The 26,396-nt window shown below is 52.2% G+C and overlaps 3 protein-coding genes across 3 annotated transcripts in view; 1 reads left to right on the top strand and 2 right to left on the bottom strand.

The window, feature by feature from the left end:
- The window catches only part of LOC112631324 (anthrax toxin receptor-like), a 724,187-nt gene that overhangs the window by 507,393 nt on the left and 190,398 nt on the right, over nt 1–26,396 (top strand).
- On the bottom strand, nt 309–16,566 carry LOC112631328 (annexin A8-like). The gene is given in 13 exon segments (XM_025396272.1): nt 309–1,266; nt 3,600–3,722; nt 4,482–4,540; nt 6,399–6,494; nt 6,734–6,827; nt 7,373–7,432; nt 7,921–8,000; nt 8,658–8,748; nt 9,510–9,623; nt 10,920–11,044; nt 11,047–11,127; nt 12,154–12,244; nt 16,546–16,566. Coding segments are annotated over 13 exon segments (1,095 nt in total). The 3' UTR covers nt 309–1,206.
- On the bottom strand, nt 20,334–25,091 carry LOC112631335 (protein FAM25A). The gene is made up of 3 exons (XM_025396278.1): nt 25,019–25,091; nt 23,000–23,062; nt 20,334–20,467 (listed from the first exon to the last, which is right to left on the bottom strand). Exons 1-3 carry the CDS (start codon nt 25,089–25,091, stop codon nt 20,334–20,336), a joined length of 270 nt encoding a protein of 89 aa, XP_025252063.1.

Below are 26,396 nucleotides of genomic sequence, written 5' to 3'. Positions count from 1 at the left end.
GCACCCTGAGTACCCCCAGTATACCCTGAGTACCCAAGTGCACCCCAAGCACACCAAGGACCACCCCCGGGTGGATGCCAAGGGGATAGTCAGGCTGCAGGTTGGAACAGGACCTGCTGACTTTAAATCCCTCTCTAACCCTGAGATATGAGGATGTAGCCTACACATCAAGAGGTGAATAGAATCTGCCCATCCAGTGTTCCCACTGGGAGATGCCCACGGGGTGCTCAGGCTTTGTGGCTCCCCAAAGCTGTTTCTGACAGATTAAATTGGTCCTACTCTGGTGCCTGCTAAACATCCAAAGACACTTTGAGTTGAATACAAATCTTTATTATTTTGAAAACCACAGCAAAGGCACTTCAGAATCTCCAGGTACCCAGTCTCAGTTGCCATTCAGTGGGGACAAGAGTGGTGCTGAGGGCATGGTCACGCCCTTCTGTGCTGCATGCAGAGGAGTGCGAGGCCAGGGCAGCTGACCTGGTCAGCCACCAGGGGAACCGACGCCGCTTAGAACACAGCGTCCTTAGGTCAGGAATTTGTAGTTTGTTTTGTTATTAAGGTGTTAAGAGAATTTTTCATCCATTTAGAGCCTAACATTTTTAGATGAATGTTAATGGCTTCTTGGTTGGGATGGATACGTGTTCGTTTCTCAGCTGCTGAAGGATGTGTGTTCTAAAACAAAAGGACTCCCAGCCAGCTCTCCGGCTGCCTGATAGAGAAGCGTATCAGTAAGACACTTGTTAAAAACCCATATTCCCTGGCGCCTCTTGTGGAGACCCTGTCTCAGTAGATGGGAATGGGGCCGAGGTCTGTATAACCTGTGCCCAGGAGACTCTGTGACCGCTTGAGAAGCTCCTGCAGGGAGGAAGGAATGACCCACAAGCCCCCAGGCCCTTCATGCCGAGGCATCCGTCTGGCTGGAGAAACGCTAAGGTTGGCGTTGTGCTCACACTGGGAAATGACCTGGAGGAAGTTGGGAAGAGGAGCCCAGGCCGGTTCCACCCTCTGGGTCAGAAACCCAGCTGGAAAGCACTGGAAATAGGGAAATAGAAGACTAAAAGGCTGAGACCCCACCTCCCCCACACCCAACCTGCGTCCATGGCTGAGGTTGAGTGAGGAGGCTTGGAGACTGCGTCCATGGCTGAGGTTGAGTGAGGCGGCCTGGAGACTCTGGCTTCATGGCCTTTGATCTTGTTCTTCTGTGCCTCAGGGGTCGCTGCCCACCAGGCTCAGCAGGGCGTTCTTGTAGTCACCGCTGGTGTCTTCCTGTGGGCAGGAGATGCATGAGCATGAGAAGGGGCTTGTTTGTGCCTGGCTTGGCAATGGCGGCCTGTTGTTATGACTAACAGCTGTGCCCCTGGCCTGCACCTGGCCCTGCCCTCCAGGGTTCCTAGCTGCAGGGGTTGTGCCATCACCCCTCTTTCCTTGTTTTTAATTTCACGCCATTCCTTTGCATGTCCTTTTGATTCTCTTAGCAACTACATGCAGGAGTGATGTGGAAAATGAATCAGAGACAGTTCAACTTCTAAACAAGGAAGATGTCAGCTGTCCCAGGGTTCTTCTATTCGGGAGCCAGGGGTGCCCAGCCATTCATTTACACATGATGCATCATTATTCAACACCTGCTGTGGCAGCTTGGGAACCAAGGCTGAGAGTGAGGCACCAGGACACACCTGGGGGCAGGGCCAGGGGTGGAAGGAGCCTGGACCATCACGCCCTGGTGGTGTGGCTGAGACAAGCCCCTTCACCTCTGTGGGACTCATCTGTGAAATGAGATTGATGCTGCGCTGCCGTGCATCCTGCTGAGACGTGGTGAGGGCAGAGCAGGAGAAAGGCAAGCTGGTCTACCCTGCAGCTGACTCACATCGGGTCCACAGTGTTTGTCTCCTGATGAGACTGACCTTATGGTCTGATGGCTGAGGAGCCCTGTTTCTTAGATACTGGTAGGTCCTTATGGGACTGGCTAGTCCAGGGTCTGCACACAGAGCTGGGAAATGGGCCAGGTCAGATCACCCAGATTCTTCTTCATGCAGTTGAGGACAGTGGGGCCAAGAGAGGGGAGTGGATTCGTTCACAGCAGCATGGTGAGGAAGGGGTAGGCTGGGGCTAGACTTTCCACACTCTGGAGCAGTTTAGGTCTCATGGTTATTTTCTGTTTTTCACCGCTTAATAAAATTTGCCTGTTTTGAACCTGAAATCTTGTCATAGGTTTCAAACTACAATTAATTTTTTTTTAAACTTTTTCTTTCTAGACATAGTCTCACTCTGTCACCCAGGCTGGAGTGCAGTGATGCAGTCCTAGCTCACTGCAGCCTTGAACTCCTGGGCTCAAGCGATCCTCCCGCCTTGGCCTCCCAAAGCACTGGGATTACAGGTGTGGGCCACCACGCCTGGTGATTTTTATTATTTTGAAGACAATTTTCCTAATAGTTTTTAGAAACAGAAGCATTAATTTTGTTTACTTTTTCAAATACATGAGTTATACTTGGAGTGTTTATACGTTTGCCTCTTAATTTCAATGCAAGAGTTTTTAACTCATATTAGTATTGAAAACCATTTTTGCTTTAATGACATCTGTGGTCTACACTAAAAAGAAAATGTTTCGTCAAGGTATTCGTGATTCTAACTCAATTTTCTTAAGTTACAACATTAGATAAAATTTGAAGAGGGTGGCTTCATCTATCTCTAGAAATCTCTCTGATGCCATAAGTTACCATGTGTGGTTAAAAGGGTTAATGACAATCAGCTCGGACCGTCTGCAGGTGATAGCAGCAATCCAGGCTGGTGTGTGCCTTGCCCTCCTGTCTCCCAACAAGATTGGCTGGGGAGCCTAAAGTGAAACCAAGAATAATTCCAACCGTCCCTTCCCCCTGCCCACCTGCTGTCCCATCTTGAAACATCTGGAAACAGAAATGTGTTTTCCATCTATTGTCAGCTATGTGTTTCTTGAAAAGTGCACTTAACAACGACATTTGCGGAAGAGCTAGAGACTTGACGTAGTAGCCAAAGAAGACTTGGAGATATATTTGTCCTAATGTGACTTCTGCCAATGAAATCATCAAGACCTCAATTTGCAGACACCCCTAGATGAGCTGTTTCTCCCAATTATTGCAGTGTGATAATCACTCTGTGTTTTGAAGGCTCCAGAACTCTTGCTAATTGGAATCGGGTTAGAAATCTATTGACACTCATCTGACTTAGAAGTTGGCTGCCAGGACTACTTAAATCCGGATTTGAGCGGTGGGCCTGATTCCTACCGGACTAGTGCATCTCATTGACTATTCAGAGGTGGCTTCTTCTGCAAGGATTTGGTGTCTTTTCCAAGGAGCCACCATAACTCAAATGTGAAACCAACTTTCTGAGTGGGACTCAAGGCAGCCTCTGTGCCCTGGTCTCTGCATCTCCCCTCTGCCCCCAACTCCCCTTGGGATCCAGCCACATTGACCTCTGCTATTCCCTGCACACACCACATGGTCAGGAATGCAAGCTCGTGGTGCCCACTGGGAAGGGAGGGGCTCACGTGGCGTCGGCCACAGCCTCCAGGTCTCCCTGAATGTCTAGGTTTCAGGCTGGCCTCAACATTGGGAATGGCTGCTTACCATGATCATGCTGCTGAGGGTCTTGCCGTACATCTTCTTGAAGTGACACTTGATAAGATTTAAGTCAATCTCACTCCTTGAAACGATGTTTCTTATCAGGGTCCCATCGCGTGTCCCTGCTCCCTGGGCAAGACAGCGGCCATCAAAATCCTGCCTCACCTTTCCTGTCCATCTCTGAGTGATGGACGGATCTGTGTGGTTGGGTTCTGGGGCTTTTAGAGGGAGGGAAGGAGCCTGTGCTTCAGTCAAGGAAGCATTAGGAGGGATGCTTTGGTGGCTTAGGGTGTCCACTCCCTCAATCCCTTCTCACCCACTGCCCAGAACTCTTCCTTTATGATGCCAGGTGCTCCAAACTGCATTATGTTTGGTTTGCCATATCATATTCTAGACACGAAATACTGCTCCAACAAGACTTCCTACTAGAGCAACAGCAGCAGTCAGCTCAGCCAGGAATTTCACAGGCAGGGCCTTCCTGCTCACCTTCATCCCTGACCAGTCTCATGTCAGCTGGGGAATCGCATGCCCAGGGATTCCTGGCCAGGGAACATGGCCAAGGGAATCGCATGCCCGCTCTCATTTCCTAGGCAGAAGTGGCCAGAGGGCTTGGGTTTTGGGGGTGGAACTAACTTCAGGGGATATCAGCAACTATCCATCAGGGAAAACAGGCATTGGTTTTAGTTTCAGGGAATTATTCACCTCCGGACAGGCAGCGTCCCTTTCCCAGACTCAATTTCACTCTGAGAACTAAAACCTTTCTGATCCACAACAGGTTGGGGTAAGAGAACTCCCCAGTGTGGAGGATGGTGGTGGCTTTGAGCTCCTTGACTTTGCACTTGGTGCTATGTAGGGTGACTGTCAGGAAGCAGAAGACAGGACAATTACCTTCATGGCATAGTAGAGTCTCTCTGCAAAGTAGCTGTGGAGGTTTCGGGTGCATTTCACTGGCAAACAAGAAAGCTATGTTAATGTCTGGAGCTGGTAGGTGGCACTGCCTACAACTTTATGTCTTGCCTTGGGTCTTAAGAGTCAGTGTTGTGCAAGGCTTGGCATATTTCTTTGTGCCCTGACTTTCCCAAAGTGAGAGGCTTTGTGTCAGGTGGTGTGGGACAGGGAAGGAAGCCCGGGGCACTGGGCACAGCTCCAAAGGCCCAAGCAGGCAGGCAAAGGGTAAGACGTGAAATGCATCGGACTCTGGGGCTTATCTGAAGACACCAGCTCAAGCCCATCCGAGGGCAGCTCAGACTCAGGACAGGCCCTGGGCTCTCAACCCAGACTGCCCTCTCTCTGTCACTTATCAGCAGGAACCCTGCATTTTGAATTCCCATGTGACATGTGGAGTTTGGCCCCAGAGGACTACGGCACCTGGGGGCGTCTGGTCCAGAGAGTGGGCCCATGCTTGCTCCCATGGGTGCTGCTCAGAGACTTGGCATCTGAGTGGGGAAGGTTGGCGTTTTCACCCAGGGCTGTAGAAGGAGCGTGGGCTTTGAGTGAGGTAGGCATGTATTCACTTCCTGCCTCGATGGTGCAGTATAGTTTCATTACTTGACCTCTCTGACTCATCTGGGTAGTGAGACTGATGCAAGGCTTCAAGGGTAAGTAAACAGGAAGGCCCAGCATGACAGGGCACTGCATGGCTTCACTGTTCCCTGCTGGCAGACTTCATTCGTGGTGGGTTCAGACCAGATCCAGGGGTGGACTCTGGAAGCTGAGATTGGAGCAGGGCTGTGATTAGATGTCCTGACATAGACCGGATTGTGTCACAGCATCCAAGGCCAGCTGGGGTGTCTCAGATGGCCCTGTCCACCCAGAGAGGCAAGGACACAGCAGGGAGCCTGCTGGCTGCTGGCCTCTGCACAGAGGCAGCCTGGTGTGGAGCTGAGAGCTGCAGGCCAGGAGTCCGGACCTGGGCTCTGTGTGTAAGTGGGAGAAGAGACGTCCCTCTGCCCTGGGCCTCAGCTCTCTACTCTGCAGTGACTCTTCCCATTGTGATCTCAGCCCTGGACCCCATGAGAGCTCTGGAGTGGGTCCTCCTGAGTAGTCCTGACTTCCTGCCGTGGGGAAGATCCCCAGTGTTTCTCAGCACCAGACCATCTGTCACTCAATTTGGACTCAAGCTACACATCACTGTTTCTTCAACTGGCAATGAAGGCAGGGGCCAGGCCCCTGGCTCACGTCCAGAAAGGTGACTTTGTGCTGGCCAGGGCTTCATAACTAGAGCCAGAGTGCTCCCTGCATGGCTGCCATGAGTACACAAAGGGTTGGAGCTGGCATAATCACTGGCGTATGTATTCATGTGTGCACACACACACTGTCTCTCTCACACACACATCACACTGTCTCTCTCACACATACTCACATCCCACCCACACAGTCATGCACACACACCCTCAGGCACACTCTCATGCAAACACATTCTCACGCACACACACTCTCATGCGCACACACACTCATGCACACACACTCTCATGCACACCTACACTCATGCACACACACTCTCATGCACACACACACTCATGCACACACACTCTCATGCACACACACCCTCATGCACATACACCCACACAGCACTGGGCACCACATGGGCATCACAGAGACCAATCCTTGGCAGCACACACTGGGACTCTAGAGGTGGAGCAGTCCCTGGGTGAAGGGGACAGGCAGAGTGTGCATTGAGGGGACATCCCGTGAAGGTGACATGGATTATTTCTCTTGCGGTCACATCTCTAGGCCCTTTGTTCTTTTGGTGCTGCCCCACGGTGAGCCCTGTGGCCTGAAAAATGTGCATGTCTGAGCTCTTACCCACAGTGAGCATGGCCTCCTCCAGCGAGCCGTGGGTCTCACTGTTGATGCTGTCCTCAATGCTCTTGTTGGCAATTTTCTCATACTCTTCAAACACTGTGGAGAAGGCTTTGCTCAGGGGATGGTCAGACCTCCTTGCGCTGCCCCTCAGTGTCTCACATCAGAGACTGCACATCAATGTGCTGCCCTGACCTCCCGCTTGGTGGCCAGGGAAAGAGTCCTGGCCTCCCTGGCTCTCTCCCTAACTCTAGACTTGGCAAGGCAGAAGCATGAGGGAGGGACTCGTGACCAGGATACCCGCTGTGACCCCGGCCCCAGCCCCTCCCTCCTGGTACCTCTCAGCAGGTGAGTGGCACTGCGCGTGCACAGGATGGTGATGAATTTCATCTCATCAGTCCCACGGATCTTCTCGCCTGCCGCATACAGATCCTAGCATTGGAACACCCACAATAAGCCAGTGAGGGAGACCAGGGAGGTGAGGGACTAAGCCCCAGAGTCCCAAAGCTGCAGCCATGGCCGGGCCCTGTCCACTCTGCCAGGCCAGCATGCTCCTCTGCTTGGTCATCTCTGACAGGGAGCTCGCCTTTCTCTAGCAGCTTTGGCTTAGAATCTTTTCTCCATCCTGGGCTACAATCTGCTCTAGGAACTGCCCGGTCCCCAGGCTTCCCTCTGCCAGTAGGCAGACCTACAAAACCCGGACACATTGTGTCCAGCACTGGGGCTCAGCATCCCCAGGTTCATGGGCTGTTGCTGCCAGGACAGAGCTTTAGTGCTCCCCCACCCCCAAGTCACGCTCCTTCCTCCCGAGTCTCCCAACACCCTCACTCTCCTCCCCAGACACCAGAGGGCAAAGGCCTATAGGGAGCTGAGCTGGGTGGGTCCCAGCTTAGTGTCAGAGAAAGACCCCATGGGCAGAGGAGCTGGAGCCAGATGGCAGGGGGTGGGGCCACATGGCCAGCTGGGTGCAGCCTCACCTGTGCGTCTTGGAGGGCCAGTCCCGGGTCCACAAAGCTGCTCACATCATCCCTGCTGCCCTAGGAACAGAGGAGGTGGATCTGTAAGGCAGGCCAGCTGACGAGAGCATTAAGGGCAGAGGGGGCATCCTGGGCTTGGAGGGTAGGCATGGCTCTGCTGCTTTTTGGCTGTGGAAACTTCAGCAAGCCAGTTATTCTCTTCAGCCCTCGGTTTCCTCATTTGTAGAATGGGGGTGGTAAGGACTGTCTCATAAGGCTTGGGGGATTCAGTGAGCTAAGGTAAGCAAAGTGCCTGGCATGAGGCCTGCACGAAGGCCCTGCTCTCCTCTCCCTTCCAGGACGCTGTCACATGGCTGAGTAAGGACAGGTGTGGGGGCTCTGCAGTCAGGACCCTCTAATCATGCTGAGACACACCCAGTGAGCCCTGACTGCTGGGCTATCCCATGCCCCTGCCTTGACTCTTGTGGCTCTATTCAAGGGCTGCTCCCTGGGGTGGAGCTCTTGGGACCCCCAAACCCTGGCACTCCCAAGAGCCTAGGCTGTGATACCTGCAGGAGGCACACCAGGATCCTCTCCAGGTAGCCACTTGTGTCTGCTTGGATGTCCTCCTCCAGGCTGGACCCGTAGTCTGCAGGGAAACAGGACCATGAGGCACAAGCAGAGGTCCACAGCCTACCCAGGGCCTGATTTCTTCCTTCCAGCCCTGTTCCCCATACTTCTCCTGATTAAAGCCTTCTAGGAAAGAAAGTCCTTGGCACAGGGCATGGATGCAATGCCCGGGTGTCCAAGTGGCTGCCACCTGGGTGGTGGTTCACAACTAGAAGCGACATGCATACACAACCAAGCGCAAAGCACAAGATGGACCAGATCAGAGAGCCAGGCCAGGGGCTGCCAGCCAAGCTCCATTTCATCTCAAGGCTTGGCAAAGCCAAAGCCTCCAGCAAAACTCCCCACTGGCTACACACTGTGGAGGACTGACTGGCCTCTGCTAGCCTGGGGTCCACACCCCTACTAACACCGTCCTCAGCGCAGAGATTTGAGTTGGTCACATGCCTCTCTCCGCTGTAAGAGGAGCTGGTGAGCTTACAGATCAAGTCTGAGTCAAGTTCAATGTTACCATCAGGCACAGATCTTGGCACATGGTAGGTGCTCAGCACCTGTGGGTAAAAAAGTCCCCAAAGGGTCCTTTCTAGTGTGGTCCAGGTTACTTCTTGATCCTTGTTCCCTGCCAGGCTGCCAAAGCTTGTGGCCACTCCCGAGCCCCTCCATCTGTGCCACCCCTTACCTTCCTCATACGCCTTCATGATCTCCTGTAGCTGGTTCTTGGTCCGAGAGGCCAGGATCTCAATGATGACGCCCTCCTTGGTTCCTAAGCCCTGTGGACAGAAACCTCTGCCTGCTGGAGTGCTCTGCCATGACCTTCTGCTCTGTCCACACCTTCTTTTCTCAAGATGCCTAAGCCTCAGGAAGGACCTCACTGCCCTGTCCCACTTGGAGTGGGAGGATGTGATGAGAAAATCACATGCTTGTCTTCAGTGATGGACATTGAGGGCAAGTGGTGTGATGGGGAAGCCCTGTCTCAGCTCTCCCTCCTTAGCTAGGTGGTGTCAGACAGGTTGCTCCAGGTCCCGCAGCCTAAGCATCCTGATCCATAAACAGGAATAATAAGCCTCCCCTGCCCCAAAGGTAGATTAGGGGACATGGGTGTAAAATGCCTGGCAGTGCCCACGCAGCAAGTGTCTTTTCAAACAAAATGACGATAGTTACTGGGTCCCCATCCCTATTAATCTGCAAAAGCAGAGTAGTGAAAGAGAAAGGGAAACCCAGGGGGCTATGCCTGGGACTGTAGAGGCGGGTTTCCAATACCACTGTACACCTGAGCTTGTGAGGTTCTGAGAAGTACCGATTTTGGCTTCATCATGGCCACTCAACATGTCGGTCAGGGACCAGTGACCCCAGGTGTTGGGTGCAGTCTGAGCACCTGACTGCCTGCTCACTGGGCCCAGCTGTGGCCCATGTGGCCATTCCAAGCAGTGGCTCAAGGGGAGCTCTGGGCTGCCGGTGCCCGGTCCCCGCATTGCCCCTACCCAGTCATGTGAGCACCCCTGCCACTTCCCTGCCCTGTTTGCCTGGTTACCTTCATGGCATCATGCAGCTCTTTGGCTTCGTATCTGTATGGCAGGTACATAAGGGCCACAATGAGCCTCTCGAACTTGCCACTCAGCTCCGACTTCAAGGTCTCAGTGAGGTCCTAATGCAGGAACAGGGAAAGGTGATACTTGTCGTAAGCCAGGCCCACCTGAGTGCAGGCAGCGGCGTGGTGGCTGGGCCCGGGGGCTTGGGCTGGATTCCACGTGGGCCCTGCCGTGTGCTGGCTAGATTTCTTGGGCCAGCTCCTTAACTTCTCTGAGCATCAGTATCTTTACCAGTTACACGGAGATAAACATGCTCCTGCTTCATCCCATTGCTTTGGGTGTTGATAGAGAGATGTGTGTGACTCAACTCAGCATTCAGTGCAGTGCTGGGCACATTATAAGCTCTCAGTAAAATGAAATTGGCATTGCTAGCTAGACTGCAAGCTCTGAGTGTGGCATCGCCATAAAATACGTGTGCCTCCTTCGAAGGGCACATGTTGCTACGAGGAGCCACCAGGCTACATCAGCTGATCTGCAGAGCAGCAGAGAGATCAACGGCTTTGTCAGACCTGGATTTTAATCCCCACCTTGTTGATTACAGGCTCTGGGACCTTGGGCAACTTACAACCTCTCTGAGCACCAGTTTCTCCAAATGTTTGAAGGCAAAGAATAATGTATAGCTGTGAGGACTAAGAGAGGGAAACTGTAAAAATGCACACTGGGTTCTCCAAGAGAATATTTGAGCTGATCTTCCCTTGTTAAATCTCCAAACTAATGATTTGAGTCACTAGAGGCTTCAGGCAACCATGGCTATGCACATATTTAATCCTGTGTTTACTGTGTACCCCCAAATGTTAGGCTTTGCCCTAGGGGTGGAGGGCAGGTGGGAGGAGAAACGAAGGGTCTGGCATACTTGTTCCAGGCTCTTAGAATTCCCAGGTGGCAGAAGGGACAAGGTGTGGGTGCAAGCAGCTGGACCGAGGAAAATGTGCCCACACCCCAGAACAGAGCGAAGCCAGGCCTGCATGCCCGGGGCATGGGAAAGAGAAGGTGGTCTGGGCTCAGGGGACAGGGCGAGATAGCCTGGGGACAGGGAGACAGACCTCCGGTGGGGCCTGTGGAGTGCATGAGAAGGAATGCTGTGAGAGAGGAGGCAGGAAAAGAAGCAGGGAAGGCCAGCCCCTGGCCCGGGCACTGACACCTAAAAGTAGATCTGCCAGATAAAACACAGGGCGGCCAGTTACATTTGAATTTCGATAAAGAACAATTGTTTTCATGCACACAGGTTCCATGTGCCCATGCTGCCAGTGGGCTGGCTCTACGGGAAAGTCGTCCCGAATGGAGCTGCCTCCCAGGCTGTACCCCCAACCCCAAGGCTCACCTATCCCCACCCCCACCAGCCCTCCCCTTGCCTTGCCAAACTGAGCCTTGAAGGACTTGGCGATCTGCTGCCGCTGCGCGTTGCTTCTCTTGGTGAGCACATCGATGATAGCCTGCTCGTTGGTCCCTGCAGGGATACAGCGCGAGTGACCCTCTACCCCCAGGGTGACACACTGGTCAGGGTGGAGGAGGGGAAGGTGAAGGCAGCTGCTTGGTGGCTGAGCAGCTGGGACCCGACACCTGGATAGTTCCAAACGCCCAGACCATTTTCGTGGTGTAAACAAGGCCCTTAGGAAATCTGCCTCCCCATTTCCCACCCCAGGGCCAATCTCACAAGATGGAATCTGAGGTCTGGGTGGCTCTGGACATCAGCCCAGGCCTTTGGAGCTTGGCCGAGTGAGATCTCCGGCCCTGCCCTCCTTTGTGTTGGTTGCAGTAGGGGAAGGTCAAGACTAAGAGTCCAACCCCTGGATCTGAGGCCTGGCCCAGCAACTGCGTGGCATTGGGCAGCCAGCCTCATTTCCCTGGGCCTCCGTTTTCTCATTTGGGAAGTGGAGATCACTTTCTACTTCACAGAAAGCAGAAGGCATGAGAACGTTTTCTCGGCTTGTCAGGAGCGGCAGTTCTCATTAATGCCCCTGATCCTCAGGCAGAGCCGGCTAAGGGGTCAGTCCCAGCTGGGGTGAGGTCAGGGTGCATGCTCTGCTCTCAGGTCAGGAGGGCTTTCTGGGCAAGCTGTTTAAATCTGGCCTCAGGTCAGCCCTCGCCCACTCACGGTAGTGCTGAGGGCGGCACTGGGCAAGTGCTGGAGATGGGAAGGGAGCCGGCTCCGTGGCCATCGACATGCGGCAAGGGGGCCTTCAGTCAGCCCCACAAACTCCCCACACCTCACAGCCCCAGCTCTGTTCCTGGCATCGTACAGCACCATCCCTTTGATACTTCATGTGACACACGAGGCCAAGAATTATTGGGGCCACTTTACAAGTGAGAAAGCTGAGACTGATGGGAAGTCACTCACAGGGACACACAGCTGACCTCCCCACCCCTATTACCCAGGGAAGAGCAGCACCCTCCTGTCCAGTCTTGCAGGGTGGGTGCTGACCTCACTGCAGAAACAGAATGCTGTGTGATTCTCTGGGTAGTGGAGTCAGTCTCAGAGTATCATGGGACACCCCAGCTCCCCAGATGTCCCCTGGCACCCGCTTGCCAGGGCTATGAGCAGAGAAGTCTTGAGCAGAGGTGGCAAGGCTGCCAACACCCACTCACCGATCCCCTTCATGGCTTTGTAGAGGGTCTCTGCATCAGGGTCTGGGTTGAAGTGGGAGCTGCTCTTCACTGTGACACCCTCCTGTTCAATCTGCAAGACAGCCAGGCCTGCTCAAAGCAGGCAGGGACGGGGAGGGCAGAGCAGGCTCCCAGCCCATCTTGTAGCCTGCCCTGACAGGGTAAGCCCCTCCCCTGGACACGGAGATCTGCTCAGCCCTTGCAGGCCAGTACTCAGTCCTTCAGCCCCTTGGCCAACAGGGTGGAGTAGCCAGAGCCAGAGTTTATGGGGAGAAGCCACGAAACCTTTCCTGTCCCTGCCTGTGCCATCTGAGGGCAGATAGCAGCCCCAGCCACACCCAGCTCCTTCCAGCATCACCCACCAGCAGCAGGAAGGGACAAACTCACCCCAAGTTAGGGGAGAAAGAACACTTAAGCAAAGGCTTCCTGGAGCTGCATGCGCCGCCCTCAGAGCGTGCAGATGAGGCTGGAAGGCTGGGCATGGTTCTGCCTTTCTGAGGAATGGTTTGAGCTCAGTCTGCCCTCTTCCTGAGGAGTTAGGACTTACAGGAACTGAGAGGGTGGGGGCTCAGCTGAGCATCCTGATAATTCAGGGTATTTGCAAGTCCACAGGCCCATGGGGCTCAGAGCATCAGGTTTAGAAAAACCCGCAGGATGCTCTGCAGATTGTGAAATAAACCAGATAACCAGGTGCCTGAGCCCTTGACTTCCAAGCCTCCAGTTCAGGGCTTGCCTGAGGGCTCTTTAAACTGCAGAGTTTCTCAGATGATTAAGACAGACGACTCCTCATAAGTATGTTTATGTTTCAGGTGGAGGAATAGTAAAGAGTGGAGGGATATTGGAGATAGGTATTGAATTAGAGGGAGACTCAGAGATACTCCAAGATGAAAAAGAGTTTAGTCCCATCCAGTCTTGTCTTCCATTCACCTGTTCACTTATTCCTTCCATCACCTCCATCATTTGCCCTTCTACTTTCCCACCTACCCACTTATCCATTTGACTACCACATCCAACCATCCATCCATCCATCCATCCATCCATCCATCCATCCATCCATCCAGGCCCTGGGTTAGATTCTGAAAATACAGAGATTCCCATGGATGGCATATCTATAAGTATCTTTCCTTTGAGTAAGAGGTAAGGCATCTTTCTGAACCCTTTGCTTTAATTTCAAATGTCTGGTGACAGATCTTCGTGAGTCATTTCTTAGCACCATGTTGCAGAGCAGAAATTGTTAGAAATAATTCCTATGGAAATTCCATCCAGAGACAGCCAATGTGGTCCCAGATATTGCTCATCAGTGTACACACACACGATATCCCTTGTTTGTGGAGTAACGCTCTGCTATTACTCCTCTTAGCACTTTGAGCCCCTTGTGTGTACCAGACCTGGGCCAGGCGCTTTAGATGCAATGCTTATGTCATGGCTTCCTCAACAGTTGTGCTAGGTAAGTACTGATGCCTCACTTTACAGAAAGGGAGCTGGACTCCCTTACACGGATAGGAAGCAGTGCTGCTGGGACTCCCCAGCCTGACTCAGAAGCTGAGCTCTATCTACCTCCCCTGCCCTACTGATGACTCAACCTTTCCCAGGCAATGAGTGTTCCTGGAACGTTCCACTGAAGGAAGTTTCACCCACAGGAATGCAGGTCGTCTGGGAAGGTAGGGGGCATCTCAGCTCTCAGTGCCTGCCGGCTTCCCTCTGTCCCGGCTCTCTCGGGTGCTGTGGTGCACCAGCTAGTGGCCAGGTTGTGTGACTGCATCCCTGAGGAGCATGCAGTCCAGCAGGGGTGCGGTAGGGCTCAGGTGAAGCATTTGTAAGCGGCTCCCAGGCTGGTTCTTATTTTGCTGCATTAAGAAGCCTGTGTCTCACTTTCTACTCTAAGGTTTTAGAAAATAAGTGTTCTAGGAATTGGAGCCCTGGCTATCAGTGTGGGGTCCTGGAGCTCCAGAACCCCTGCTGAGAAGGAAGGGTCAGCCTCAGGCTCCTGCAGGGTCTTGCCCAGGGCCGTGCTAGTACAGACAGGCACATTTTCACTGAAAAGGTGATTCAGACCAGCCTGTGACTACATCTATTGATATAACTTGTTCTGTGACAGGCGTGGGGGAGCTGCCACACCTCGGCCTTCCCCTGCTATGTGGCTGCCCAGAGGCCTGGGAGATGGGTTTGTCTCTATGAGACACAGAGGAAAAGACAACACCAAAAAGAGAGGTGCAAAGGGGCTCTGCCTGCAGAGAGAGTCTCTCCAGTGGTTCCCTCATCCCCTCCCATCCCGTTCCTGGTCCAGCTTTGTGCCCAGAGGACACTGGGTCCTTGCTGGAAGCTCAGCTCTTGCAGGTGGGGTCTACCTGTGAACTTGCTGCCCCGAGCCAGCTCTCGCATGGGGCATGGACGGCCAGGGTACAGTTTTGGCCCTGGAGTCAGGCTGTTCAGATTCTCACCCAGACTCTGACACTTACTAGTGAGTTCGGGCACCTGCCTAGCCTACTTGTGCCTCAGTTTCCCCATCTGTGGATAAGAATACCGGTGTCTACTTCACAGACTTCTTTTTTTTTTTTATTTTTTTGAGTCGGAGTTTCGCTCTTGTTGCCCAGGCTGGAGTGCAATGGTGCTATATCGGCTCACCGCAACCTCCACCTCCCAGGTTCAAGCGATTCTCCTGCCTCAGCCTCCCTAGTAACTGGGATTACAGGCATGTGCCCACCACACCCGGCTAATTTTGTATTTTTAGTAGGGATGGAGTTTCTCCATATTGGTCAGGCTGGGCTCGAACGCCCAACCTCAGGTGATCCGCCCGCCCCGGCCTTCCAAAGTGCTGGGATTACAGGCATGAGCCACCGCTCCCGGCCTTCATAGACTTCTTGTGAGGTTCAAGGGAGATACTGAATGTGAGGGGCTTAGAGGAGGGCCCGGCACACAGTAGGGACTCAGTGAGTGCCACAGTGATCCTGTCAGTTTGGCAGGTCCCTACATGGAGAGCCCTTTGTCCTGCTGCACTGGGTGCAAGGCCCAGTGTCAGACTACCTTGGCCAGCAACTGACTTTGGAAAGCACCCAGCACTGGGCTCTCCCTGCCTTGTCCACCTCCTCAAAGGCAGGTTCCCAGCAGCCTGGTTGAAGTTGGAGGCTGCCATGGCCCCTTGTCCTGGAAGATGGCTGCTTCCCTGGGGGCCAGGACAACTGCCCCACCTCACCCTGGCTTCCTCTGTGTCCCACCTGTCCAGAACCTAGCATGTCTGACCCTGAGGACCCTTGCCTGGGTTGTGACATCTATGATCTAGAGATTCCCTGAAGCTGGACAAGCCCGGTTCCCCACAAAAGCTCACAGAGAGCTTGGGGCTGGGCAGAGAGACCCAAGTGCTCTCTGATTGGAGCCTGCTGGCCATTGGACCCTAGCAAGTCACTCAGTGTCTCTGAGCTTCCATTTCCTCATCTGCAAAACAGAAAGTGCAGCCCTGATATCCTGAGGCTGCCTGGGAGGAAAGGAAAAGGGTGTGCAGAGCCGGCAGCCAGGAGATGTCACCTCTGTCCCCTCCTGGATATTCAACTCCTTAGCACAGCGATGGCCTCAGGCTCAAGCATAGATGGAAAGCTCCTGAGAACCCATCAGTTCTGCTGGGGATGGGCTGCCCTGAGCGCCGGGCTCCTCAGGGCTCTAGTAGGCCAGGTCCTCCTGCTTCCCTTCTTCCCTCTCCAGTCTTGACAAATGAACATCATTGATCGGAGGTGAAGGCACTGATGGGTCCCCAACAGCATGTTCAGGTTACTCTCCCGCTCAAAGCCCTTCAATGCCGTCCCACTGCTCTTAAGGTAAAGCCTGAACTCCTCAGCCTGCCAGGCAAGGCCTTTCAGGACCTGGTTCTGCCTGCTTCCCCAGGTCCATCTCCTCCGGAACCAGGACCCTCGAGCTGTGCTGAGCAGCTTCCCTCAAAGCCAAGCTCCCCACCCTCTGACCCTCTGACACAGTTCCCTCTGCCGGGAGCAGTATGCCTGATTCTTCCCACCCAAATGCACACGTGTGTGCACCCCATATACATTTACACACAAGGCTCAACCATGACACCCCCTCCTTTGAGTGGCCTCACCCCTGCAAGGGTCTCCCCTGGACTCCTCTCAAACCTCAGCTTCCCCCTTGCATTTCTAGATATCTTCATCGGCCTGTCTCCCGGCTCAGGTCCCATCCCTGCCATGGGCACTCTAGGCCTGGGACTGTTTCATCTCGGCCCCTCCCCACCCTCCATGCTTGGCCCAGGAGGCAGCCAAATGTAGAATGAGCCACTCCCAGCCAAGGGCGACTTTACATTTCTCAGGCCTCCCTGGTGACCAGCACCCAACACAATGCAGGAGCCCAACTCTCTTGCCAGCTCCCACTTACCCAGGCTTTCCACCAGGCCATGTCGTTCACCTCGGGAGCACCTTTCCCAGGGAGATGAAGAGACACAGGTCGGCCTCCGCTGGGACTCCACACGTCTGGCTCCTGCAGCTGAGGAATGAGCAGGCCGCTGCCTTGGGTGTGGGGGTGCAAGCCCGCCCTGGGCCACACCCAGCGCCACACCTGCCTGTCACCCCCTCGCCCCCGGGCTCTGCCTGGCTTTGGGCGTCTCCTGTGGCTCCCAGGCCCCACCCAGACACTGTCCAGGCCTGCTCTCGGGAATTATGCAACTCACTGTCAGATAGTTGGGCTGTGGCTGTTATGCATACTGGAAATTCTTAGCTCCAGCCTGCGAAATCCCCACTCAGTAAACACAGCTCCATGTTGATCAGGCTGGTCTCACACTCCCGACCTCAGGTGATCTGCCCTCCTTGGCCTACCAAAGTGCTGGGATTACAGGCGTGAGCCACCACGCCCAGCCCATTTTCATCATTCCTAATAGCCCTGGAGCATTCCATTTAATCAACTGTATATGCAATATTTTTTTTTCCCCGGGGGCAAGGGGCTCATATTCACCACAGTTGGGAGGCCAGTTAGTGAGAAGGTGGCAGGCGGCACAGCCACCTTATACAGCATGCCATACTGGTCCACTGTCAGACAGGTGATGGCCTCAGTCCACCACCCCCCGGCTGACTCCGGCTCCTGCCTGACTCTGCCCCCGCCACCACAACCCCTTGGGACCATTCAGAGGCATCACTGGAGGGTGTGTGGTTAGTGGAGCAGCTGGTAGTTCTCTGCATATCCCCTCTGGTCACGGGGAGGTCTCGTTTCTTTGGTGGAAGCCATTCCTGACTCCTCTCATGAACAGGTTTCATATTGCTTTGTGGCGTTCCTGGAGCCTGGAAGGAGTCGGCTAGCTCCCTGGGGCATCAGGAGAGGCTTCTCTGTAGCTTCTCTGTACCCTTCTCTTCTTCTGGCTGGGGCGCCCACATCTGAGCTTCCAGTGGTGCTTCTGAGCAGCTGTAATAAGTGTCCTCCCATCCTCCCGGCTGTCAGGCCTCTGAGCCCAAGCCAAGCCATTGCATTCCCTGTGACTTGCACAAATACGCCCAGATGGCCTGAAGTAACTGAAGAATCACAAAAAAGTGAAAAGGCCCTGCTCCGCCTTAACCGATGACATTCCACCACAAAAGAAGTGAAAATGGCCGGTCCTTGCCTTAAGCGATGACATTATCTTGTGAAATTCCTTTTCCTGGCTCATCCTGGCTCAAAAATCTCCCCCACTGAGCACCTTGTAACCCCCACTCCTGCCGGCCAGAGAACAACCCCTCTTTGACTGTAATTTTCCTTTACCTACCCAAATCCTCAGCCCGCCTGCACCCAGGTGATTAAAAAGCTTTATTGCTCACACAAAGCCTGTTTGGTGGTCTCTTCACATGGAGGCACATGACACCGGCTGGCTGGGGAGCCAGCCATTTTGCAGCACTGCCCGGGATCCATCCGCTTGTCCTGGAGCCGCGGCAACAAAGGCTGCCGCCATCCCCCGCCCCGGAGCCACCCCACACCCCTGTATATGCAATATTTGTTAACCAGTCCCTTTTGGTGTCCATCTAGGTACAGGTCTCATTTTTTGAGCTAAAGTATTTAGAATACACTGGAAGTAACAGATGTCACCTCCACATTGCACACCAAACCTAATAAGCAGAGCCAAACTTTTCATCCAAGTGATTTGGCTAACATTTTAGGATGTTTCTAATCTCTCAGTAATACAAATATGCTACAATAGATCTGTGTGTTTATCCTTTGGGCACTTGTGTATACCTGTGCACACTTGGAGAATGAAGTCCTGGGAGAGGAACTGCCATCCAAAGAGGGTGTTTCAGTCTATAATACTGCCACCAACAATGTGCTCGTGCTTCTGAGTTTGCGTTTGGATCAGGAGAATTTGAAAGTCATCAGGAAACAAACGAGGCTGTAAGATTCAGCTGTAGCTGGAAAGTGGCAAACGTTCCAAAGCTAAGACATTGGCTATTCCTGGGCTGTTCACAAACTGTGAGGCCAAGTCTAGATAAGATTCAGAAATACGGTGAGCAACTCACTTATTTTTTAAGCAAAACACCTTTTCTTCTAATTTATGCTAAGAACAAATAGCTTCCAGCAGAGAAATAGGGGATGCAATATTTTTACAAATTACTTCTCTTTTTTTTATTTAAAAAAATTTAAGTTAAACGCTACTTAAAGATATGTTTAACCTCTGTGATACTGACTTGCTCATGAGAAGAAAGAGAGAGGGCCAGGCATCCGCCCACTACTACCCACTATCAACACGTAGGCCTGACATCAGTCGCTAAATATTCTGGGCTGGGCGCGGTGGCTCACGCCTGTAATCCCAGCACTTTGGGAGGCCAAGGCAGGCGGATGATAAGGTCAGGAGATCGAGACCATCCTGGCTAACATGGTGAAACCCCGTCTCTACTAAAAATACAAAAAATTAGCTGGGACTGGTGGTGGGCACCTGTAGTCCCAGCTACTTGGGAGGCCGAGGCAGGAGAATTGTTTGAATCCAGGAGGCGGAGGTTGCAGTGAGCCAAGACCATGCCACTGCACTCCCGCCTGGGCGACAGAGTGAAACTCCGTCTTAAAAAAAAAAAAAAAAAAAATCAACAGTGGCTTCTAGGATGACTAAGCAGTGACTCAGTCTCTCCTTGACCAGATTCTGTGACTGTCCAGCAGAAATGCTTATCTGATCTCTGCGAGAACAAGAAGCAGCTCAGTGGGGGCCTGCCTTGCTAAATTCTTTATCAAACTGGTCTGTTATCTGCCCTGAGTCCTGCAAGAACATCTCAAGAAAAATCCCCCAAAACATGCGAGACAAATGAGGGTCCTCCCTTAGCGTGTTCCTGAAGCACTGAGGTGCCTGAAAGTTTGTATAGTTTCTGGGGAAACAGTTTTTTAGGAAATGTAGCACAGACACTAACTATTCTTGCAGAAAAGCCCCTTCCTGACATGAAAGGTCTTAGCGTGAGAGAGAAGCATCTGATTCATCATGGGAGCCTATCCAACCAACAGCAGGGGCCCCAGTGCCAGTGTCCGCCTCAGGAGAGGAGACACGGGGGACATGCAAAGTGTTTCTGTTGAAAAATATTCCACCTAGGGTGACTATAGTTAGCAGGAATGTATTGTATGTTTCAATGTAGCTAGAAGGCTAGGCACAGTATCCGATGCCTATAACTCCAGCATTTTAGGAGGTCCAGGCAGGCAGATCACTTGAGGTCAGGAGTTCAAGACCAGCCTGGCTAACATGGTGAAATCCCATCTCTACTAAAAATACAGAAAAAAAAAAAGTAGCTGGGCATGGTGGCCTGTGCTTGTAGTCCAAGCTACTCGGGAGACTGAGGCTGGAGAATTGCTTGAACCTGGGAGGCAGAGGTTGCAGTGAGCCAAGATCACACCATTGCCCTCCAGCCTGGGCGACAGAGCAAGACTCTGTCTGAAAACAAAAAACAAACAAAAAAAAGTAGCTAGCAGAGGGGACTTGAAATGTACCCAACACATAGTAATACCAAATATTCAAGGTGATGGACACCCCAAACACTGATTGATCACCACACATTCTGTGCATGTAATAAATACTCAAATGTACTCCATAAATACGTAAAATATTTTATATCAACAAGAAAATACTTTGCCTAGTGTTTCCATCCAAATGGGAATAAATCCAGGGCTTGATGTACTCATTTCATGGTTTTTTATTGAGTCTCGGGAAGGGTGGGCCGTGGTAGCAGGTGCACTCACTGTCCAAGTTTGTCCAGACTCTCTGCTGCATGGGTGATGGCATTTGTGACTGTGTTGGTCACTGTCTCAGTGACTTCCTTCATCTTTTTGTCCGCTGACTCTTGGGCTTTCTTTACAGCTTCGGCAATGGCTGTTGGAAAGAAAGAGGAAGAATGTTCTAGTGATCCACCTGCTGAACTTGCGTCCTCTTGAGTGACCTGTGGGATGTGGCCATCTTAATGGATTAGTCCCTGGAGTGGCCCAATGGGACCAAGGGCAGCAGGACTCCTGGCAGAATGAATTTGAGTTTGGTTTTAATTTCCCCAACAACTTGTATTTCTTCAACTGTGAGTGAGACTGAGCATCTCATGGGTACACTGCCTGCTTGTCCTTTTTTCTGGAAAATGCCTGCTCATGTCTTTTGACCATTTTTATATTGGGTTGTTATATTGGATTATCATTTTTTTTTTTTTTAATTTTTACCAAAATATGTTTATTGTTTTGGTGTACCTGAGAAACAGTTCCATTTAGAATTGCTTTGGTGTCTTCATGATGTCACAGCTTTTTAATGTATAAATATGCCAATACATTGTAATGTGTGTGTGTGTATTTGCCTGTATATTATATTTAACGTATTTCTTATGAGTGAGCATTTAGGTTGCTTTTAATTAAAAAATTAAAATGGCAATTAGCATGTGTATTTATACACATATATACATATGTGTATATATACTAGTGTGTGTGTATGAGAGTTTATAACATAACTTTCTGAAAATGGAAGAGCTAGCTCAAAGGGAATATGAGTTTTACATTTTAAAAGATAATGCCAAATTGCTCCCTAAGGAGATTTTATCAGCTTCACATCAACTATCTAGTTTCTCACATCTTTACCAATGGATGTTATCACTGAATAATTTTTTTTGCCATTCTAATAATATAATTTCTTCAATTTTTATTTCCTTAATCATCAGTTAGGTTTAGCACTTCTTTTTTTTTTTTTTTTTAATATTTATCTTTTTTTTTTTTTAATTTATTTATTATTATTATACTTTAAGTTGTAGGGTACATGTGCATAACGTGCAGGTTTGTTACATATGTATACTTGTGCCATGTTGGTCTACTGCACCCATCAACTCGTCATTTACTGGATTATCATTTTTATTACAAATATTTTTAATGAGTTTTTCTTTTGCCTTGGTTTATAATTTTTTTTTTTGGGCTATAGAAAATTTCAAAGTTTTGGATTGCCAAATTTACTTAATATTTCCTTTATGGCTGCTGGGTTTTTTTGTCATGGTTCTAAAGATTCTCCCCTCTCCAAGATTAGGACAAAGTCTCTTATGTTATTACAATGTCTAAATGTTTATGATGTCTTCCCCCTCAAACTCCTATGTTGAAATCCTCAGCCTTAATGTAATGATATTAAGAGGTGCGGCCTTTGGGAGGTTGAAACTAGCACCCACATAAAAGAGACCACAGAGAGCTAGCTCCTTCCACCATGTGAGGACACAGCAAGGCCCATCCACGAACCAGGAAGACGCCCTCACCAGATGCCAAATCTGCCATTGCCTTGACCTTGTAATTCCCATCCTCCAGGAGTGTGAGAAATAAATTTCTGTTGTTTCTAAGTCACCCAGTTTATGGTTTGTTTTTGTTTTTGAGACAGTCTTGCTCTGTCACCCAGGCTGGAGCACAGTGGTACAATCTCAGGTCACTGCAACCTCTGCCTCCCTGGTTCAAGGGCGTCTCCTGCCTCAGACTCCTGAGTAGCTGGGATTACAGGCATGTGCCACCACACCCAGCTAATTTTTGTATTTTTAGTAGTGATGGGGTTTCACCATATTGGTCAGGCTGGTCTCAAACTCCTGACCTCAGGTGGCCCACCTGCCTTGGCCTCCCGAAGAGCTAGGATTACAGGTGTGAGCCACTGCACCTGTCCTATGGTATTTTATAATAGCAGCCTGAGCTAAGATGGTTATCTCCTAGTAAGTTAATAAATTCATATATGTAAATTTAAGTCCTTCATCTACCCGGAATCTATTTTGTTGAAACGGATGAAATATACACATGCTTTGTGCATAGTTTTACTCATAGCTCACACACATCAATTTAACATTTAACATAGAATTTTACAAGTTTTTTTTTTTTTTTTTTTTTTGAGACGGAGTCTCACTGTCGCCCAGGCTGGAGTGCAGTGGCTCCATCTTGGCTCACTGCAAGCTCCACCGTCTGGGCTCATGCCATTCTCCTACCTCAGCCTCCCAAGTAGCTGGGACTACAGGCGCCCGCCACCACGCCCAGCTAATTTTTTGTATTTTTAGTAGAGACAGGGTTTCACCACGGACCTTGTGATCCACCTACCTTGGCCTCCCAAAGTGCTGGGATTACAGGCGTGAGCTGCTGCGCCCGGCCGTGTTAAATGTTTTGTCCCAGTGTGCTGTCACATAGTCTTTTGTGACTTTGTCTTCTTATCATTCCACAGAGAGAACCATCTAGACAGTGCCCTAACGCAGTACGCTCTGTGGCCTCCGATGAGCATAGATAACTGCCCCAGCCAAGAGGCTCTGAAAGGCTGCGACATCAGGGGCAGAGTTTGACCTGGTTAGTCAAAGAACAGGTTGGCCCAGCACCTGGCTTCCCTTCCTCCCTCCCTGCTTCCCTGCCCGACCTCAGCCGACTGTACCTTTCTCTCCGGTCTCCTTGGCATGTCCCACGACCTCCTTCACCACTTCCTCCACGGCATGAACTGAACAGAGGAGACAAGTCCAGGGTGAGGGCTCAGAGCAGGCCCACTGCCCCCCCAGTCCAGGGTGAGGGCTCAGAGCAGGCCCACTGCCCCCCCCCAGTCCAGGGTGAGAGTTCAGAGCAGGCCCATGCCCCCCGAGTCCAGGGTGAGGGCTCAGAGCAGGCCCACTTATCCTCACAATGGACCTATACGTCCCTGGACATCCAAGGTGGGGGTCTGGGATGCCACCCCCCGCCAGGACAGACTGGCTCATGAGAAGGACCTTCCCCCACAGCTGGCTTCATTCGAAGATGCCAGGGCCCTGGCTGCCTCAGTGAGTCCCATGAGGGCACGGGTCCCCCAAGCCCCTTGGCCCTGCCCTGCCTGGAATGGCAATGAGCAGACCATCTTGCCAGCTGAGACATGAAGCCCAGGCTGGGCCTGTGTGCCAGGTCACACCCCTTTCAGGATGTGCTGGTGCCTGCCTCAGGTCGGTTTCCCACGCCTCATCCAGTAAAACCACATCTCTCAAAGCAATTCCTCCAACAAGAGGGAATTCTCTGCCTGCTTCAGGGTTTTTTAAAGTGTGGGTGGTAGCGTGCTAGAACTGAAAGATTTCGGAGTCAGAAGCAATGGTTCTTACTCTAACTCTACCTTCCACCTTTGGGTTCCCTCATCTTTAGAATGGGAATTTGTTGGGATGATGAAACCAACACCAGGTCGTGGGGGCGACAAAGTCCCACGGAGACAAAGAAATGAGAAAAAGTTTGAGAGAGAAAATAGGACCAAGAGGTCATCGTGAGTGTGGAGGCTGCAAAGGCCCCAAGCTCTGGAAGCCCACGCTATTTATTGGTGATCTAGCAAGGAAACAGGTGGTGAGGATGTGGGGGTTGAAAGGAAAAGGTGTATCAAGTGGATGAGAAAGGTATGGCTACTTGAGATAATGGGAGTGCTGGAAGCAAGGAGCCAGCAAGTCTAGCAGACATATAAGCACCGCCTCAGCTTCTCTCCCAACACTCAGCTTTTCTCCCAACAGGAATCATAGAAAACTCAGAGGCTAGTGAAAGGTTAAAGCAGGTGGTCCACACCAGCTGCAGAGTCAAAAACAAAATATGCATCTACTGCCATTTAGAAAGAGGACACAAACTCAGGCAAGACTTTTTCACACAATGACCCACAGGTGAGGTCTGGCTGGGCCTCCCCACACACAGCTGCTGACTTCTGCCTACAAAATACACTTCGGGACCGGGTGCGGTGGCTTACGCCTGTAATCCCAGCACTTTGGGAGGCCAAGAGGAACGGATCACTTGAGGTCAGGTGTTTGAGACCAGCCTGGCCAACAGGGAGAAACCCCGTCTCTGCTAAAAATACAAAAATTAGCCGAGCATGGTGGTGGGTGCCTGTAATCCCAGCCACTCAGGAGGCTGAGGCAGGAGAATCACTGGAACCCAGGAGGCAGAGTTTACAGTGAACCGAGATGGCACCACTACACTCCAGCCTGGCGGACAGAGCAAGACTCCATCTCAAATACAAATAAAAATTTAAAAAAACATGCTGTAGGGAACTTGGATGACATTGAAAATGTCCTTTTTGACTTTGAACAGATCAGAGTTGGTGACTTGTTAAGAAATCTCTGAAGCTTTAAAGTTATGGTACAAATAAAAATCCATCTTCCTTTTCCTGCATAGGTTATTCAGAATAGGCTGTTTTGACAAGAAAGGTTCCCCAGATTTCCAGAGGGAAGGGTCCAAGCTGCCAGTGTTCACCCAGCACCCGGACTCATGCCCTGCCCCCAGGAGACCTCCCCAGCTCTGCACCCCTCAACTCCGTGCTGTCCTGGTGGGGCTGGAGACCAGGGTTCCTGAGGGACCAAGGCCTCCCCCCAGGTCCTCACCTGCCTACTAAGATCCGCCTCCAACAGACCCAGTCTGCCCCAGATCCCCCCAGCCCAGGTAGAAAGGAGCCCCAGGTCCTCACTGGCTCCCTCGGTGGCCTTCTCGGTGCGGTGGGCCACGCCCTCAGCAGCCAGCTTCCCCAGGCCTCCCAGCATCATGTGGCAGCAGACAGTGGCCAACTAGGATGCTGAGGACTGGCCCAACGTGCTTTTATAGCTGCCTCTGGTGCCTGTCTACGCTCTGGCCCCAGCCCAGTAGGAGGCTGGACGGGTGAGTCAGAGAGGGTGGCAGCAGGAAGGGGCTGGGTGGAACCACCCTGGCACTGGGGTGGCAGCATCCCCTGACAGCATGAGACTTCTGTAACCCTGTCCTAGGGACCCCATGAAGGATAGGGGCAGGGAACAGGGCTGAGGCTGGACAGGAGAGATCTGGACATGCCCCTTCCTTGAGGCAGGGGGCGCGAGTGCCAGCCCCCCGAGACCAAAGCTTCCCAAGCCTGTGGGCACGGATATGTACCTGGAGACAAGGCCCAGGATTCTAAGCCTGCTGCTCCATGTCTCCAGTATGGCCCAGTGGGGGGTTTGGGGGTTCTATGGGCCTGGAGACCTGGGCAGTGCTTTGGGTCGTGAACACAAGTGGAGTGAGGGTGACTGCCCTCCCCATTCCTGGAGACCCTGGCTCTGCAGAGCAGTTTGCAGCCTCCATGGGATAGGTGGGGCATTCAGGGTGGTGCCTTGCCCAAGGCAGAGGGGGGACAGCACTGAGGAGAAGTCTAGTCACCTGGCACCGCTCAGCTGATGCTCACTCACCCTAGAGGCTCTGTGACGTCAGCGGTGCCCTCGTATCCCCTGGCAGTACTGAAGGAGTACACAGAGGCCTCCACCACCACTCAGGGAGATGCTTCTAGTCCTAATTAGAATCCCCGAGAAAGCAGCTTCCCTGGCTCCTGGCACATCGCATGAGGAGTGGCAGGGCTGCTCCCTAGTCACTCATGATGGACAGAGATGCCTCAAACCACCTGCCACATGCTGCTTCCCTTAGTCACCAGCCCAACCTGAGCCTCCGTTTCCTCATCTGTAAAATGGGGGTAGCGTGCCTTCCTGGCTGTGTCACTAATCATCCCTGAGACAAAGCATGCCAGCTCCTGGTAAACACCTGTTCCCTCCACTCATCACTGAGGTGCTGGGAGGTGTCCTTGGGCAGTGAGCTCTGACCAACCGGTGGGGTGGGCCAAGGAGTGACTGGGACATGAGGCTGCCTGGAGCCAGAGGGCTGGGGGATGTCACTTCCGCTGGCCGGGAGCCAAGGAGAGGTGTTCCCATGCTCCTACTTCTGGGGTGCAGGCCCGGGGCAGGGGGTCTGAGGCTCTCTCCCCAGTGCAGGCTCCCGGAGCTGCTCTCCTGGGTGTGGCGGAGCTTGATTAGTTTACTGCACTGTGGGCCCTCCCAGCCTGGGACTCG

This window comes from Theropithecus gelada, chromosome 9 (assembly GCF_003255815.1).
Source record: "Theropithecus gelada isolate Dixy chromosome 9, Tgel_1.0, whole genome shotgun sequence".
Classification (NCBI taxonomy): Eukaryota; Metazoa; Chordata; class Mammalia; order Primates; family Cercopithecidae; genus Theropithecus; species Theropithecus gelada.
The sequence above is the reverse complement of the archived record's forward strand: the minus strand, read 5'-3'. Positions and strand labels throughout refer to the sequence as shown.

Bases quoted from the DNA above. Each gene is read 5' to 3' on its own strand.
- LOC112631335 (XM_025396278.1), bottom strand. From the start codon at position 25,091: ATGCTGGGAGGCCTGGGGAAGCTGGCTGCTGAGGGCGTGGCCCACCGC. The intron at 23,063-25,018 runs GTGAGGACCTGG...TCCTCTGTTCAG, and splicing joins GAAGGCCACCGAGGGAGCCA to TTCATGCCGTGGAGGAAGTG. The intron at 20,468-22,999 runs GTACAGTCGGCT...TCTTTCCAACAG, and splicing joins CAAGGAGACCGGAGAGAAAG to CCATTGCCGAAGCTGTAAAG.